Source organism: Callorhinchus milii, unplaced genomic scaffold, assembly GCF_018977255.1.
Source record: "Callorhinchus milii isolate IMCB2004 unplaced genomic scaffold, IMCB_Cmil_1.0 Scaffold4, whole genome shotgun sequence".
Classification (NCBI taxonomy): domain Eukaryota; kingdom Metazoa; phylum Chordata; class Chondrichthyes; order Chimaeriformes; family Callorhinchidae; genus Callorhinchus; species Callorhinchus milii.
The window spans coordinates 16419522-16438051 of NW_024704745.1; the positions used below are offsets into that span (position 1 = coordinate 16419522).

Genomic DNA, 18530 nt, shown 5'->3' on the forward strand with positions numbered 1-18530 from the left:
ATCATGGCTTTTTAATTTTTTTAAACATTTTTAAATGTTAAAATCCCGTGGCTGTTTTGGCTTTGCCCACAAAATATACAGTCAATTCACCTTACAATATATTCTGTGAAGCACTTTGAGACGTCTCAAACACATGATAAGGAGTTATATCAAAGTCAAGGATTATTATTCACTGTCCATTATAATGCAATGCTATAACAGTGCATTATAATGAGGTATAGAGTTTTGCCTACAAATACACAGCCACAGTATTTCACTATAAATCCTATGAAACGCCTGGGGACTTCCCGACACGACAGATGTCATACCATGTGCAAGGATTATTATTGTAATATCACATTGCAAGGAGTATTATTATTAAAAGATGTTGCCGGCTGGTCGAATGAAAGTGCAAGTTGAGACACAAGTCTCCTCCTTTGCATTTAAATCAGGGACCAGCCATAGGTCAGGGAGAACAGGACAAGCCCTTAGAAGCAAGTGGGCTGGTCCAAGGCAGTGTGTGTTGCTGAGTGTTGAGAAGGGGGGGATGATGCACTAATCTTACAGAAACAGACAGACAGAGAGAGAGAGAGAGAGGCCTGTAGGCTGACTGTTGGTGCTCCTCTTGTTCTGATCAGATCCTTGTCCTGGGGAGAGGTGGCTGACCCGAGGATCTGTTAAAACTCTCAAAATACTCTTTTTTTTAAAATGCAAAAGAAAACTTGAAGTCATTTATTTTTTTTCTCTCTTTTGAGGGTTTATTTATAGGACAGGATCATTTCTAAATCCACAGTGGCGTCATTCATATGGTTACAGTATCTGGTTGTTTGCTGTTTACTGGGAGCTGAGAAGTGACCTGGACACTAGTCCCAGACCCTCTTGTCTCTGGGTTTAGCAGGTGGGTTAAAAAGGGCTGTCAATCCTGAGCTTTTATACTGTAGGGGAAAAAAAGATAGGATTTTCTGTGCTGAGATCAGAGGGAGGATCAGAGAAGAGAACCAGGAGCAGAGAACTCTGCCTTTAGGTGGTCTCTGCAGTCTGAGAGAGGTAAGCTGCTTGTTCTAACCATTTGTAGATGTGCTGCTTTAATGGAACAAGAGGTGACTCCCTTACTGTCACTTCTTTCTCTAAAGGAATTTCAAAGCTGCCATCATTGTTTCATAACTGTCTGTAGGATCTGTATTCCCTCCTTCAACACCCCACCCTCATATATCTACATTTGGTACAGGGCCTTTCACCTCAGGAGGACGTCCCCAAGTGTTTCACAGGATTTTATTATGAAGTGGAGTGACTGTATATTTGTAGGCAAATAGCCCAACAGCCTAATTGTGCACAGCAATGTTGCACAATCAGTCATGAATCGAACCACACATTTTACACAGGTCCTGCATTGGTTAAGAAATAGAGGTGTGTGTCACAGTGTTCCTCAGATTGACATCTAGCACTTTATTTGCAAATAAACCAGGTGCTGTCAACCTTTTAAGCATTGAATACTATAAGAACATTGCACCAGAAAAGAAGCGCAATATTATATGATTATTATTATGATATTATTATAGTATTATTATTTGCATTTAATATAGTGCCTTTCACGTTGGGAAGATTGTGTCAAACCCATTCACAGTGTAGTGACTGTGTCTTGTAGACATGAAATTACATATTAACACAGTATATATAAATAATAATAATAATAATAATAATCCTTGCATTTGATATAGCGCTTTTCACGTCGGGAGGACGTCTCAAAGCGCTTCACAGAATATACTGTAAAGTAAATTGATTGTATATTTGTGGGTGAACGCGGCAGTCAATTGCGCACAGCAATGTCCCACAACCAGTCGTGGATTGAAAATGACCCATTTTATTATTGTTTTTGTTTATTTGGAGGGATTATTATTAGGCGTGTGGAATAAGGAAACTTGCCCAAGGTTTCTCCCTGACCTGGAATTGAACTCAGGTCTCTCGCTTGGAAAGCGAGTGCTCTAACCACTGAGCTACAGGACTCCACAAATGATGCTGTAGCCAGAAATTTTCAATTTATAGTGGATTCAGCCTGGCTCATTTGGGAGCACTCTGGTCAGAACATTGTGATATCAAGTCCTATGTTGGGGAATTCAAGCTCATTCGGTCTATGCTCTAGTCGGACACTCCAGTGCAGTATTGCGGGGGTGCTGCATTGGCAGAAATGCCATGCTTCCGATGAGACATTAAACGGAGGGTTTGTCTGTCTGTTCAGGTAGATGTTAAAGAACCTATGGTATTACTTGAAAAGAGATTTGAGTTTCCCCTGGCTAACAATTCTCCAGTTAAATAGATCTTCCACCTCCTGGCTTTTTGTGGGACACGTTTGGCTGCCACAAATGCAGTGACTACATTTCACAGAAAACTCTGTGCAGTGCTTTGAGGATTTTGATCTGATAAAGCGCCATATCAAATGCAAGGATTATGATATTCTTGATGGAAAATGGCTAGCGAACAGAAGGTTGGATGGTAACAACTTTCTAAGAAAAAGTAAAGCATGGAACCTCAACAAGTGTTATATTAGGTTTTCAGTTAAGCAGTTCACCAGACGGATGATATCACGGTACAGTTAGCTTTGAGGCAGGTCCTCCAAGGGTTGAATATGATATATAAAAGAACCTCAATGGTGTTGTAGTTACTAAATTAGGCTAAACATTTTTTTTGTACTGTAGTCACTATTATTATTCAAAGATGTAAAAGATACATAATTACTGGGTACTAGCAACAAATTGTTGCTGAATCACGGGTTCTGTTCACAATTTACACATAAATAGATTTTATAATAATAATCCTTACATGTTGGGAGGATGTTTCAAAGCATTTCCTTTGAAGTGCTTTGAAACGTTAAGTGCTTTGAATCACACACTGTAAAGTGGAGTGACTGATTCTATTGTGGACGAACGTATCAACCAATTTGCGTACAGTAGAGTGTCCCACAAACAATTATGAAGTGAATGACTAATGCTATTTTGGAGAATTGTTTGTGCTTTTTTACTGCTGATTGGTTCGATTGTCTAGTCTGATTTATAATTCATCATAATCTCTAATAGAAAGAGTTGGTTAGTTCTGATAAGCTGCACCTACACAAATACAACAACAACTTGCCTTTATATAGCGCCCATCACGCAGCTTAGCATCCCAGAGTTCTTCAATACAGTTAACCAAGTTGTTCTATTCCTGTCACCCTGATGTACACACTTTTAACCTAAGAAACAAATTAAAGGCGGCTTGAACAAACCTTAAATCAAATAGAACCCACTGCAGAGGGCCTGGGGAGAGCAATGCATTCTAACTTGAGTTATACTTAGTAGGCTAGGCTATGGAGACATTCGAAAGTGATGGTGAGAATTTTAAAATTGATCTCTTGGGGGGATGGGGAGCCAGTGGAGCTGAGCAAGGATGGGAATGATAGGCTTATGGAGCCTGGTGAGGGAGAGGACAGGAGCGGCACAGTTCTGGATGGGCTGCAGTTTGTGTAGAGAGGAGCTAGGGTGTTCAAGTAAACTCAAATGTTTGCAAAAGAAAGGAAAAAAGAGGCATCGGAAATTGATCACTCACTTCATGGCTGTTTGTGGGACATTGCTATGCACAAATTGGCTGCTGAGTTCATTCGCAAAAATCGCAGCTACTTGACTTGACAAGTGAAGGCGTTTGAGACATTTACCTGACACGAAAGTGCTATATCAAATTATACCAAGGATTATTATTGTATTATAGCCTGTTTCATAATGCTACCATATTCTGTCCTTCCCCTGAGTGCTTGTGACAATGGATTGGTATTTTGCATTGAGGGCCTCATGCGTTACATTGGAAAAGGAGAAGCTCTAGATTGGTACTAACATCAAATTCAAAGTAACATTGTAACGTCACAAAAAAAGGTTTATTTTACGAGAGATAAAATAATACAATGTTGCAACACCACGATAAAACATAACTTTGCAAAAGATAAGCCAAAATACAAAGTGTTCACTGATGGTCATAGTGCATTCAGAAATTAATTTACTGAAAACCTGCTTGTAATGAATGGTTAACAAAATCTCAGTATGAAAATTGTACTTCCCTCCCCCTCAAACATTTTGTTTTCCCCCAAAAAACTATTTTAAAAAATAAACACAATCTAATCATAAATAAAACCAGTCGCAGAATATTAACTGAAAGCCAAAGTCAGAATCGTCAACCTAACCCTATCTATTTGTTTGACTTTATTTGTGAATATTTAGGTAAAGAGTAAAGTTAGAATTTGACAAACATGGTTCAAAAGATGAGATAGTTAGAATCATTGGTATTGTGGTACTGACACCGTAATATACTTTGTTTCAACACTTCACCAAAAGTATAAAGTAATATAATAGTTTAACAAGATGCCAGGAATTTGTTAATGTGACTTCAGTGGGTTTGGTGATTCCAAGTATTGTTCTTGGGATATATATTTGATTTGTTTCTTTACATCGCATTGTTTATTCAATAGTCATGGTTATATTCCCAAACCTGTCTACAGCACTCTGCTTTGAGTCAAACTTTTTTAATAAAGGGCGTTGGACATCAAAATATCTCAGATTTACAATAATGATAATTTTCACTTAAAAAACAGCTTGGTGCTGTATTGGGAGGACAGTAGGGAGGGATGAGATCAGATGAGGGACAGGGCTTCTTTCATACACCCCACTCCTCTACCCACCTTATTCCTTTACCTGCCCCTTCAGTTAGTGGTGGCTGTGGTTGATGGGCATTTGTTTGTTGTTCATCCAAATTGTAATCTTTGGAATTGTTGAGGAAGGGAGTAGAAATCTTATAGTAAAGGCAAATAGTAATTATGCTGATCTTGGAATTGTGTTCATTCAAAATGGTTATTTTCGATTTAAGGTAATGGAATTCTTCAGAGATAATTTTTTAATCTTTTATATTACAACTCTAATTTTGGGCTATCTTATAACTGCAATACAGTAGCTTTTCCAGCTTCGCATTGGACCATTTCAAAAAATATAATCATGAATTGAAATTGCTGCGCTGTTTACTGTCGGAAAGTTATTTATTTTAACAATGGAAAAACATTACAGTGTTTTTGAAAAAGTAGCAACTGGTTGACACATTTGGCTGGTTTTAATGTTCAAGTTTATAGCAATTTGTTGCAGTTGATAGTTTCATTTCTAAAAAATGAATGCAAGGATTATCATTTCAGCTTTGGTAGAATAAATTACCGAAGCTGGGAACTGGCTAATGTGGTTCCTGCATTTGAGAAGGATGACAAACCCACCCCTGCAACTACAGACCCATTAGCTTGCCGCCAGTAATTGGAAAACTAATGGAATTAATAAATGGAAGCAAAAGAAGAATACATATTAAAATAACCTAATAAATGACATCCAACATAGAATCAACAGTGGTACGTAATACATGGCTAAGAATCTTTCCAAATTGACAGTGGATAGTCATATGACGTAGTGCACCTCATACTTGGACTTCAAAACCTCTCGTATAATATCACGCATACTCTTTTACAAACTGCAACAAAACAACTTGCATTCAACAAAACAACTTCATATATATATATATTTATGACTAAAACCTCAGATATCAAGATGACAAAGGACTTAATCTCTCTGTCTCTGTGTCTCTCACTCCTCTCTCTGTGTCTCTGTGCCAAGGACATCCCTAACTACTGGGTAGAGAGGTCTGTCTGTCTGTCTGTCTGTCTGTCTGTCTGTCTGTCTGTCTGTCTGTCTGTCTGTCTGTCTGTCTGTCTGTCTGTCTGTCTGTCTGTCTGTCTGTCTGTCTGTCTGTCTGTCTGTCTGTCTGTCTGTCTGTCTGTCTGTCTGTCTGTCTGTCTCTGTGGCTCACTCTCTGTCTATCTTTATCTCTCTGTCTCTTTCTTCAAAATTCCTTCAAAAAAAATAATAATTTTAAATTGGTCACTCAATCCACGACTGTTTGTGGGACAATTGGCTGCCGCGTTTTGTCCATAAAATATACAGTCAATCCACCTTACATTCTATTGTGTGAAGTGCTTTGAGAAGTCTCCAAAGTCATGATAAGGCACTATATCAAATGCAAGAATTCTTATTATTATTATCTATTCCCCTTTCCAACAACCCCCATAATTATATTAGTAATGAGGATCAAAATTAGCATTCTTTATGCTTTCAGTTTAACCCTCTTCTGCAAGAATTGAATCCAAGTAAATTTCATACAAACAAACCAATTTTAAATTGTTCGGAGTCCTACATTCTATAGTTTAAATCATCTTACTGTATAGACTGAATTTGCTCAGCATGCTTGTTAATGATCTTTAAAGGATATAATCTGGGTTTCAACTCATGGCCTATCAGATTAACAAAACGTGCACTTATAAACACATAGGTGAACATCTGAAAATGTTTTACAGAGATGGAGTGGGAGCCGGAGCAAGGTGGGAGATTTGAGGGGGAGAGTGGGCCAGCAATGCTTGATGCAGAGTCAAAAAGAAAGTTTTTTTTTGGATAGGTTTTGAAAGCGGAGAGGGAGAGTACAGGGCAAAAGCGATTTAAGGAGAGAGTTTCAGAGAGTGAGGGCTAAGTTGGTGAAGTCTCATAGTGGGCTGAAGGGAGCAGGAATTAAGCAGGGAGCACTCAGCAATAGCGACGACAACAGTTGCAGTTTCACATCCTCTACTAAAATAAACGGCTCCCAGTGGAGCAACAGTTATGCTGTGGGCCAAGATAGGGGATAATCTGCCAGTCTCCTATTCTCATTGCTGTCTGGCAATCTTTGGCAAATAATATATGTGTGTAGGTGATGATGAGTGAGAATGGTATTGCTGATTTGAAGCAGGATCAATTGTTCTTTTATAAAGTCTGTCTTATGTTTAAAATAATAATCCTTGCATTTGATAAAGCATCTTATCATGTCTTTGAGACGTCTCTCTGACTGTCCAGCTCCTTGGGAAGTCCTCCTGATGTGAAAGGTGCTATACAAATGTAATTTGTTGTTGTTGTCTCAAGGCGCTTCATGGAATACGGTGTAAAGTTTTTGATTGTATTATTTTGTGGGCGAAAATGAAAACCTTTGCACAGTTCCAAAATATGCGTAACAGAGGCCCACTACATTTTTAATTCTCCACTAAATAGTAGTAACTTTATCACATTTTTCCAGTGTGCACATCGCTATGATTGAAAAGCTTGCCACTATTCACTGCTACAGCCTACACTTAAAAAACAGCCACTTGAGTGAGATATTGTAAAGCTGCTGGTGTCTGTGGAACTGTACTTCAGCACATGTCACTGCTTTCAGAAGTGGTATAATAATAAATAATTCTCGCATTTGATATATCATTTTATCACATCATCAAAGTGCTTCACAGGATTTTACTGTGATGGGTAGTGACTATATATTTGAAGGCAAAACAGTTGGAAATGACATAACATTTTGCGAAGGAATAATTAAAGCCACACTGTAGCAGTTTTGGTTATAGAGTGAGAATGATAATAATAATCCTTGCATTTGATATTGCGCTTTATCACATCTTCGAGACGACTCAGAATGCTTCACAGAATGTACATTAAAGTGAATTGACTGTATATTTTGTGGGCAAAGCACAAAAGCCAATTGCGCACAGTAGTGTCCCACAAATTATTATTATTATATTATCCATTGGAATGGAGGTCCAAAGGACATTCTGTTTCTAGGGGCTGAGATGAAGTAGGATCTGAACCAAAGAGCAAAGATCTAAACGTTTGTTTCTCTGATTTCAAATCCTTCCTTCTAATCTGGAATATAATATAATTTTAGGTTTGTTGCCATGATATGAATGAACTACAGAAGGAAGAGATTTCTTTTGCAGGCATGTGGGGTTTATAAAAAGAGCAACATCTTTTTTCATATGCTCGGGACTTTTTAATTTTATTTCAAAACCAACTGCTCTATATTTAACATCTAATTTCATACTGAAAATTTGGGTTGTTTTTTGTTTACATTATGAATGGAATTTTTTTAAAAAATGCAACGAATAATGTCAGTCACGCAAGCTGAAGAACCATATAAATTTTCAACAGAAATAATTACAGTGGTTTAAATACTTACTGTATTACTGTACATCAAAGTGGCAAACTACGCGGTTTTAGCTGGTTAAACTCCAGCAGTACCCCAACGCACACTGTAGAGTTCCCAAGCCTTGGCCCATGCCAACTTGTGCCGAATAATGTACCAGCCACCCAGCTGACCAAAAAAATGTAGATCAAATGTGCATTTGACAAGTTTCATAAAAAGAGCTTTAGAAATGTGACTGTGGGGAAATTTGTCTCATTGAAACTATTTTCAAAAAGTTTTGTGAATAAAGACTCACTCAGTCTTCAACACTCAGTTGTTGAAATTAGACTTGTATTATTGGGAATCCTTAGACTATCTGTATTATTTTGTTTACTCTGCTTTGGGGGTAGAGGGGGTGGGGGGGGGGGGGTGTAGTAGGAGGAGTCTTGAAAGAGTCTTTTTTGTTTACTGTGGCAATGTAAAAAAATTGTCTTAGCCATCATGTGTTTCATACAAAAGAAAGCTGAAGGAACAAAGTGAAGTACCAACAGGATCCCTTCAGCCTAGAATAGTAGAAGGGAAATTCTCTGAACCTTTGTTCACAATAAGGTGAGAACAAGAATGTGATTGTGTAGCTTGTTTACAGTACTGTACGCTGGAATCAAAAGACAATGTCCTTCGACAAATGCTGGGGTGCTCCCTGCGTAAATTGTATGAGGACAGAGTACAAAGCTGGATTTATCTCTCAGAATGAATAGCTCTTAGAGGTTCCTAGAGGCTGTATCCCCCGCCCCACGTTCTGAATAATTCATTAAATTCAATGAACAAGACTGGAGATTAAAGGTGTGAATCCGATCAGGGAATACGCTTATTGTGTAAGGAACAGAACAACAGATTTCAAGGAGAGTGAGGGAGAGACTGCCTGTCCTAAGGAGAACTTGCTGTTGAAACATTTTGAAATTGGTAACTTTTACATTTAGTTTCCTGTTCTTTTTTCTCTTTTATTCAATCCTTTTATATTCTGTGCCATGTATGTGTGTGTGTGTCTGTTTATGTGTGAGTGCGTGGTTTTAAGCCCCATTTCAGAGCTTAAAGTCATAGTCGAGACTGACAAGTGCATTCTTGAGACGTTGAAATACAACAACTTGTATTTATATAGCGTCCTTCACATGGGGTAGCGTCCCGGAACATTTGACAGTAGCAGAGTCTGACCCCGAGCCAGGGAGAGAGGGAGTGGGGAGGTGACCGTAAGCACAATCAAAAAGGAAGGTCTTTAGGTGAGATTTGAAAGTGGGGAGGGAGGGGGCAAGGCGGAAGGATTGAGGGAGAGAGTTCCAGAGTTTCGGGGCATAGTGGCTGAAAGCATAGTGAACGATGGTGGCGGGAGGGGACGAGGGATGAACAGGAGGCCAGAGCCAGCTGAGCCGTGCCTGCAGGAGGGGGAGTGGGGGGGGAACCAAATTGGATGGGTAGGAGGTACGAGGGCATGAAAGGATTTGAAAACGAGTGAGAGGATCTTGAAATCGATCCATTCAGTAATTGGGAGCCAGGTGCAGCCTGGCAAGAACTGGTGTGATGGAGGTACGGAGTTTTGTGCGGGTGAGAATCTGGGCGGTGGAGTTCTGAATGAGTTGAATTTTGTGTATGGTGAAGCTGGGGAGACCAGCGAGGATGGCATTGGAATAGTCCAGCCGGGAAACGATGAAGGCGTGGACGAAGGTTTCGGCTGCTTCTGTTGTGAGGCAGCCACATCATTAGAGGCTGGGATCCATCTTAAGCTTCCCTGCTAGGTATCCAGGGTTGAACTGAATTACCTCTTGCCTTTTTAAAATTGCAGGCCAGGCTAAAGATACTATAGGTTTGTAGTGTATTTCGTACATGACTGTGCTTCCTGTATAATTGCTAGTTCCATAGAGCAATATTCACTTGGATTTGAAGAGCTCTAACATTAAGAAGCCGAGTGCATTTCCCTGAGGCCTGCCTGTTTCACATGTTCTGTTTGCAGTAAATGAGATGTACACATAGGGCTCAAATTTCCAGTTGTGCTGTCACCATTTGCCGCCGTCTAAATTTACATCCTTGCCTTTAGTGTCATGATGAAGCTATATGTGAACACAGAATCCCTAGACACCTAGAAATATCTGAAGGGTATGTGGGGGGGAAAAGAAGGGTAAAAGCACTGAGAACAGATAAGCCAAACAGGGAGCTGGTACAGGCACAGTGAGTTCAGTTTAATGGCGTTCTCTGCTGAAACAAAATCTCTGATTCCAAGACTTGCATGTTTGTTTTATTGATCTAACCCCCACCACTCTCCCCACTCCCCTCCCCCATCCCCCCCACCCCCAACACACTCACACACCCTTGTTGCTGTCTACGTCACTCTCATATTCCCACAGCAGTTCTGGGAAAATACCACAATGGAGATGGGAAGTTTCAAGGGCCACTACAACTGATTAGGTGAATAGTTTGGGAGAAGTATTCTTCCTTATACTTTCAGGAGTATAAGACTAAGTGGCACACGCAGGAATCTGTATGTGTGTGTTTTCTCGGTGCTCCCAAAGTTCAGGATGTTCTTTGTGAGGAAATAAAGAACATAAGAATTAGGAGCAGGAGTAGGCCATTCGGCCCCTCGAGCCTGCCCCGCCATTCAATAAGATCATGGCTGATCTTCTGACCTAATTCTAATTACCTGCCCTATCCCCATATCCCCTAATCCCTCTATTTTTAAAAAATCTATCAGTCTCAGCCTTGAAGATGTTCAAGGACTGAGCATCTACAAGAAATGTTTCCTCAACTCTGTTCTAAAAGGCTGATTCTTAATTTTAAGACTGTGACCCCTGGTTACAGATTCTCCTACCAGGGGAAACAGACCCTCAGTGTCTACTTTATCCAGCCCTTTAAGAGTCTTATATGTTTCAATAAGATCTCCCCTAATTCTTCTGTACTCTAGAGAATATAGCCCTAGTTTATTCAGCCTATCCTCATAGGTCAGTCCCCTCATCCCAGGAACTAACCGAGTGAATCTATGCTGCACCCCCTCTAGGGCAAGTATGTCCTTTTTAAAATAAGGAGACCAAAACTGCACACAATACTCTAGGTGTGGTCTCACCAAGGCCCTATACATTTGCAGCAAGACTTCCCTACTCTTGTACTCTAAACCTTTTGCAATGAACGCTAACATGCCGTTCACCTTCTTAGTTGCTTGCTGCACCTGCAAACTAACTTTTTGAGACTGGTGTACAAGGACACCCAAATCCCTCTGAACACTAACACTATCTAATCTCTCCCCCTCTAGAAAATAATCTGTTTTTCTATTTTTTCTACCTGGGTGAATAACTTCACACTTCCCCACATTAAATTCCATCTGCCATCTACACGCCGACTCCCCTAGCCTATCTATATCCCGTTGCAATCTTTTTGCATCATCCCCAGAGTTTACTCTCCCACCTAGTTTAGTGTCATCCGCGAATTTAGATACGTTACATTCAATGTCCTCGTCTAGATCATTGATGTAAATTGTAAATAGCTGAGGCCCAAGCACTGATCCTTGTGGCACTCCACTAGTCACATCCTGCCAATTCGAGAATGACCCGTTTATCCTACTCTCTGTTTTCTACCCGTTAGCCACTCTTCAATCCATGCTAATATGTTCCCATTAATCCCGCGGGCCTTAACCTTGTGCAATAGCCTTTTGTGTGGCACTTTGTTAAATGCCTTTTTAAAATCTAAATATACTACATCTACTGGTTCCCCCCATCTAACCTGCTAGATACATCTTCAAAAAACTCCAAAAAATTAGTTAAGCATGACTTCCCTTTTGTAAAGCCACGTTGACTCTGCCTAATCTTGTTATGGTCTTCCAGGAATCCCATAACGACATCTTTAATTAAGGACTCAAGAATTTTCCCTACCACTGATGTCAGACTAACTGGTCTATAGTTCCCCAGAAGATATTAGTTTAACTAGAATGCTCAGTCTGAATCTGTCTCCCGTGGTACAATACTGTAAGCTGATTCAGAAAGTTAATGTATTTGCATTCATGTATGAAATGATATAATGATAACAAAAATGAACGACATGATTATAATCAGGTTTCAACCTATGTAGTATACCTGTAAATATAATTGCTGTACTTTCAGTGGAGTCCTGTAGCTCAGTGGTTAGAGCACTCGCTTTGCAAGCGAGAGACCTGGGTTCAATTCCAGGCAGAGGGCGAAACCTTGGGCAAGTTTCCTTACTTCACACACCTAATAATAATCCCTCCAAAATACCAAAAACAATAATAAATTGGTCATTTTCACGACTGTTTGTGGGACCTTGCTGTGCGCAATTGGCTGCCGCGTTTCGCCCACAAATATACAGTCGATTCACTTTACAGTGTGTTCTGTGAAGCGCTTTGGGACGTCCTCCCGACGTGAAAAGCGCTATATCAAATGCAAGGATTATTATTATTATTACTATAGAGCACTCACCTTGCAAGAGAGAGACCTGGGTTCGATTCCTGGTAGGGTGAAACTTTGGGCAAGTTTCCTTACTCCACACACCTCTGTTTACTTAGCAGTAAGTAGGAACCCGGTTGTTAGTCGATTGGTGGATTGCTTTGCTGGGGATAATAATCCCTCCAGAAAAAAAATAATAATTTGGTCACTCAATCCACGACTATTTGCGGGACATTACTATGCGCAATTGGCTGATGCATTTTGCCCACAAAATATACATAAAATTCACTTTACAGTATATTCTGTGAAGCGCTTATTCTCAAAGACGTGATAAGGCCCCTCCTGATCTCATCACCAGCTCGGTGAAGATCCCTGACTGTTCAGCGCCTTGGGGCGTCCTCCTGACATGGAAGGTGCTATGCAAATGTAATTTGTTGTTATTGTTGTATCAAATGCAAGGATTATTATTATCACCTTTGAGGGTTAAATGGTGGTACAATAAAGGGACAGGACCTGTTTAACCTAATGGTTGATAACTGATGAAAGAATCACAGAAATCGTTTTGATGATGAGCACTCAGTCCACCACTGTATGTGTTGATTCAAATATCTTTCAGAATAGATGGAGAAGGTCTTCACTGTGATGCTGCCCTCTTGTCACAGCTGGAAAGCCTTGTGTAGTTATTGTCTCTGTTTTGAAGGGCTGTGACTTGTTTTGCTTCATATATTTGTGATGAAAAGAGACTTATGATTGATGGGAAGATGGAAAACACAAATTGATTTTTATCCAAGAGAGTCTCTTTATACACACCACAATGCTTTGTTTCACCCAATGTAGGAGAGGAGAAGAATCTCCTATTGCCTAAATAGAGAGCACAGTATGGAATCAGGCCCTATATTCATAAATATCCTGCTTTTAAAACTGACATTTTTGTATTTCATTGACACACTGGGCTCTCTGTTTGTTCATAATTAGAAGTGTTATTTGACATTCCTGTGCACAAATGGGTTGGCGCATTCGCCTACAAGTACACAGTCAGCAAACTTTACAGAATATCCTGTGAAGCGCTTTGAAATGTCACGTCCTCCTAACATGAAAGGTCTTATACCAAGTGCAAGCATTTATAATTATTATAGTGACTATCATGTCAAGAGAATGTCTCAAACGATTTACCGTAAAATGTCTTGACTGTGTATTTTATTGGCAAACATGACAGCCAATTTGCACATAGTAATGCCCCACAAACAGCCATGAAGTGAATGACCAATTTTATCTGAGGGATTGTTGGTCAGGAAACAACTCCCAAGCAAGCAAGAAATTCCCTTCTCTTTTTGATTAGTGCCATGAGATCTTTAACATCCTTAACAGTGAGACAGGACCTTGTTTAAAATCTCCCAACAATTTTGCAGCCTACCGTACTGCATTGGAGTGTCAGCCTGAACTATGTATGTGGGTTTACAGTCCCGACATGGGGCTTCAACCGACAACTATCTGACTCTTGTTGATTAATCCACTTTAAGAGTCAATAGACGATTAAATGGGAACCAATGAAAAAAAATACCAGAAGAAAAGATTCTGGGAGAACAACTATTATGGGTTTATGGTTGGAATCTTTGTAGTTTGTTAGGAATTGCGCACAGAGAATAAAGAAGTTACTTAATACACCAGTGTTGTGGATTGAGAATCATTATAACTCTGAGGTGAGAGTGCCAGGCTGACACGTAAACCCAGGTTGGTGGGTTTTTTACAAAACAGAAAACCAGGCAATAGGTTAGGTAGTGGGTAGATATTGCAGCAATACACCTACCTGAGGGCCTGCGCCAGGCTCGTGCATACCAGGATCAGGGACTGTATACTGAGGGACGTGCTGAAACTTGGCACAACCTTGGTAAAGGCCAGATGGGCGGGAGCCGCTCCTGCGCAAACCGCTCAGGGCGCACCCACCGGGTAGTCCACGAGCGCACCCAAAACTAAGACTAAAATACACGTGAAGGTAACCATATAAATGTACAGAAGGACGCTCGAGATGTAAACAAAGAGCGTCCTGAAAATGTATGTACGGTAAACGTGTGTGTGTGTGTGTGTGTGCGGTGCACATCGGGGCGTTTTCTGAAAGCGGCAAGTGCGCCTTATAATAATAATAATAATAACCCTTGCATTTGATATAGAGCTTTTCACGTCGGGAGGACATCCCAAAGCGCTTCACAGAACACATTGTAAAGTGAATTGACTGTATATTTGTGGGCGAACGCGGCAGCCAATTGTGCACAGCATTGTCGCACAAACAGTCGTAGATTGAAAAATTTATTATTGTTTTTGGTTTTGGAGGGATTATTATTAGGCTCTGTGTGGAGTAAGGAAACTTGCCCAAGGTTTCGCCCTCTGCCTGGAATTGAACTCAGGTCTCTCGCTTGCAAAGCGAATGCTTTAACCACTGAGCTACAGGACTCCTCCTTATCAGGGTGTGCGCAGGCGGGCACGTGGATGTGGGCACAGGGGCGACTCCCGAATGTTTTAAAGGGAGTGTCTCAAAAAAAACGTGTGCATGACCTGTGTGGGGTGAAGGATTATACTATAAACAACAGATTGTTTTTGTATTGGGAGAAAGGAAAAAATGTAACAGAAGATGTTGTACGTTGTGTGTGTTTTGGATTTCTGTTGTACCAAATAATATATTTATAAATAAATATATGTTTAAAAAATATAGATATTGCAGTTGGACTTTTATTTATCAAGTTCTACTTTGACACATTTCACATGATCTGTATTTTCCTCTGCCCACAGGTATTTTCCAACTAAACTCAATAATAAAAGGAAGTTCTGCTTATGGCTGCTCAGGGTAAGCTCACTGTTGCACCAAAAATAATAGATTTAATGTATGTTTTAATGTATGTGAAAACTCAATTTCTATATAATTAAACATATGTGAGCAGGATGGATTGCCTAGCAGCTCTGTCCCAAAATAATGCTTACCACAAGCTAAAAAAGGTATCATTTTGGGTCATTTTGTAGCACTCTAGCCTATGGATTGGAGAGTTGTTGTTTCAAGCCTTAATGGGTTCTCGAACTCTTAGCATAGGGTGGGGTGCTAGTGCTCTCCTGTGGTAGTGTGCTGCATTGTTAGAGGTTCAGTCTTTCGGATAATGAAATGTTAAACGGGTCTCACCAGCCTATCCTTGGATGTACATTAAAGATCCCATGGCATAATAATAATAATCCTTACATGACCCGCTCTGTGCCATGACCCGGTCTACCTTCCCCCACCTCCACAACATTGCCCGGCTCTGTCACTGCTTTTCCCATCAGGTCACCAAAACCCTCATCCATGCGTTTATTATGTCTAGGCTTGACTATGCCAACACCCTGTTTGTTGATCTTCCCTCCATAAGCCACAGATCATCCAGAACTGTGACCTGCTCACGCCACATCAACCTATCCGGTTCTCTCCACTCAGCGGTTTGTTATCCATGTCCCCCGCCTGGCCTGCCCCAACTTCAGCGGTCAGGCTTTCAGCCTCTCAGCCCTCACCCTTTGCAACTCCATCCCACAGTCCCTTCGCTTTGCTCCCTCGCTTGCCTCCTTCAAGGAGAGTCTCAAGACCCTACTCTTTGACTGGCCTATCCTTGGTCATCCTCCTACCCCTACCTTTCCTGCCCTCCACCCCTCCTGATCCCAATCCCTTGCTCTGGTCCAAATCTCTTGACTGTGGAGCACCTTAGGATTTCCTCTCGACATGAAAGGTGCTATACAAATGTAATGTGTTGTTGTTCTTGCATTTGATATAGCGCCTTATCACGTTGTCGAGACATCTCAAAGCACTTCATAGGATATACTGTAACGTGGTTTGATTATGTATTTTGTGGGTGAAATGCGGTAGCCAGTTTGTGCACAGCAATGTGTCACGAACAGCCATGGAGTGAGTGATCAATTTTATTTGAGGAATTGTTAGCCAGGATACCAGGAGAAACTCCATTCTCTTTTTGGACAGTGCCATGGGATTTTTAACATCTACCTGAACAGGCAGATTGACCTCGAGTTAACATCTCATTTGAAAGATAGCACCTTGAACAATGCAATCTCCCTTCCTCCAGCACTGCAATACAGTGTCACCTTAGACTATGTGATTCCAACTCTCGACATGGGGCTTGAACTAACAACCTTCTGACGCAGAGGCGAGAGTGTTACCACTAACCAGGCTGACACACATAAATTGAAAAGGGAAAGCAATTGCTCCTGATGACCTGGCCAACCATCCTCTTGAATTAAATGATGAAATAATCCTTGCATTCAGTAAAGCGCCTTGCACATCAGGAGGATGTCTCAAAGCATTTCACAGGTTGAACTGAGAAGTGGATTACTTATGTGCTTTGTGGTGTATGTGAAATGATCACTTATGTGGGTGAAATGATCTCTTACCTCTTGGATGTTTGTGGATCTTGCTGGTTCATATGGCTGCCTTATTTGGCTATATAATCAATAATCGGGCACTTTAAGGCATTTCACTATGATAAGGTGTTCTAACAATGTTTAGTTCTTGAGTGTAATTATTTGTATGATACTATTGGCATTGTGATTATATTAAATTAAAACATTTACAGAGCACAATTGAGTCAGGCTCTAGGTTCCAGATCAGAAATTATAATCCAGTCTGACAGCATAGCATATTAAGAAAAAAATCCCTTGTATTTTCTTTTTCAGGTCCTTATTCATATCCTGCATATGGACCCACAGCCCCTCCATGTCCTTCTGTCCCAGATTCACAAGGGCCTTATCCACCACCTCCACAATATGGGATTCCTCCAGCAGGCTTTACCGGTAACCCATTCTTCTTAGGATTTCATGGCTGTTTGAAATATTGGTAGTAAAACAGTTCTATCCCCTACAACAACTGAAGGTCAGCAGCATTTTGTGGTGAAAAAACTGCTGACACATGCGCAAATATGGTTATAGATGATGGGACTCTTTGCATGTCAGTTGCTTGTATGTAAAAGTCAAATTTTGGGGGTATAATTTTAGCCAGTGGCAGTCAGATGCAGATCTGACCAACTCACAACTGCCTGCTGATAGGTCACTACTTTATTCTTTGAAACCTGGTTGCAAAGGTTGTAGTATTTCAGTGCTCTCTATATAACTATTGACTGTTGAACTGTCATAAAATAAACAATTATTTAACATCCAGATTGCATGCATTGTTTCACCATTAATTAAACAATAAATACAATGTGTCCTTAAAGGACGATATTTCTGTATTGCACTGATTTAGCAGAAGATTTTAATTTGGAAAGGAAAGGAATTAAATTAAATTAAAGCTGCTGAAGAAAGGTATAATGCATGAGCTGCAGAGTTTTGAATGGTTTGTGGCTTGTGGAGGCAAGAGTTGGGAAGTCCGACAAGCAGAGAGTTGGCATAGTCAAGCCTGTATGTGATATATAAGGGATTCACTAACCCCAGAGGAGAGAGAGTGGTGGAGGCAGGCAATGTTGCGGAGGTGGGGAGAAAGCTGAACGGATCAAAGCACGGATGCGAGACAATATTGAGACACTAGAGTCATGGCAATCACTTCAGTGCCTTGGGACGTCCTCCTGACGTGAAAGGTGCTTTACAAATGTAATTTTGTTGTATTTTACTGTTGTTGTTTTCCATCGCGTGGCCGAAGCAACTTCTTTGCTGCGCAACTTTGCTGAGCAAAACCTTTGTCTTGGTAGAAATGTTCTGATGCCTGCTCTCTGTCCTGGTTCTTGTAGCCTCCCAGCTCTGAGAAAATGCAAGGAAGAGCAGGAGGTATTTGTATTGTAAAAGATTGATTTTAAAAACTAATCTAGATGGTTAAAGCTGGATTGAGAGAGAGTAAGACAAATGAAAGCTGAGAATGGATGAGAAAAAAATCAGTGAGAAGAATTAGTATTACAAACTCACAGTGCAACTGTAATAATTCCCAATCCAAAGCACAAGCGTTTTAGGCAATTTATTAGTAATCCAAACCCCCAAAGATAGCCCACACACAATAGCGACATTCCCAGTGTCCTGTATATACTTCCTGTTTTTTTCTTACTCAAATGGGGCCATCAACCTTAAAGGGATATCCTACAC

General features: G+C 40.5%; 1 protein-coding gene across 4 annotated transcripts in view; it reads left to right on the plus strand.

The window, feature by feature from the left end:
- Positions 1 to 526: 526 nt before the first annotated feature.
- LOC103177436 (phospholipid scramblase 2) overlaps positions 527 to 18530 on the plus strand; it is a 29805-nt gene continuing 11801 nt past the window's right edge. Inside the window, exons 1-3 of one of the 4 annotated variants that reach the window (XM_007891578.2) lie at positions 527 to 1026; positions 15225 to 15279; positions 17139 to 17255. In XM_007891578.2, coding sequence (XP_007889769.1) covers positions 15267 to 15279; positions 17139 to 17255 — 130 coding nt within the window. In that variant the 5' untranslated portion in view covers positions 527 to 1026; positions 15225 to 15266. Of the gene's footprint in view, positions 1027 to 8930; positions 8965 to 10200; positions 10222 to 15224; positions 15280 to 17138; positions 17256 to 18530 lie in introns of those variants that run through there. The other 3 variants (XM_007891579.2, XM_042334650.1, XM_042334649.1) reach the window with 3 other exon arrangements.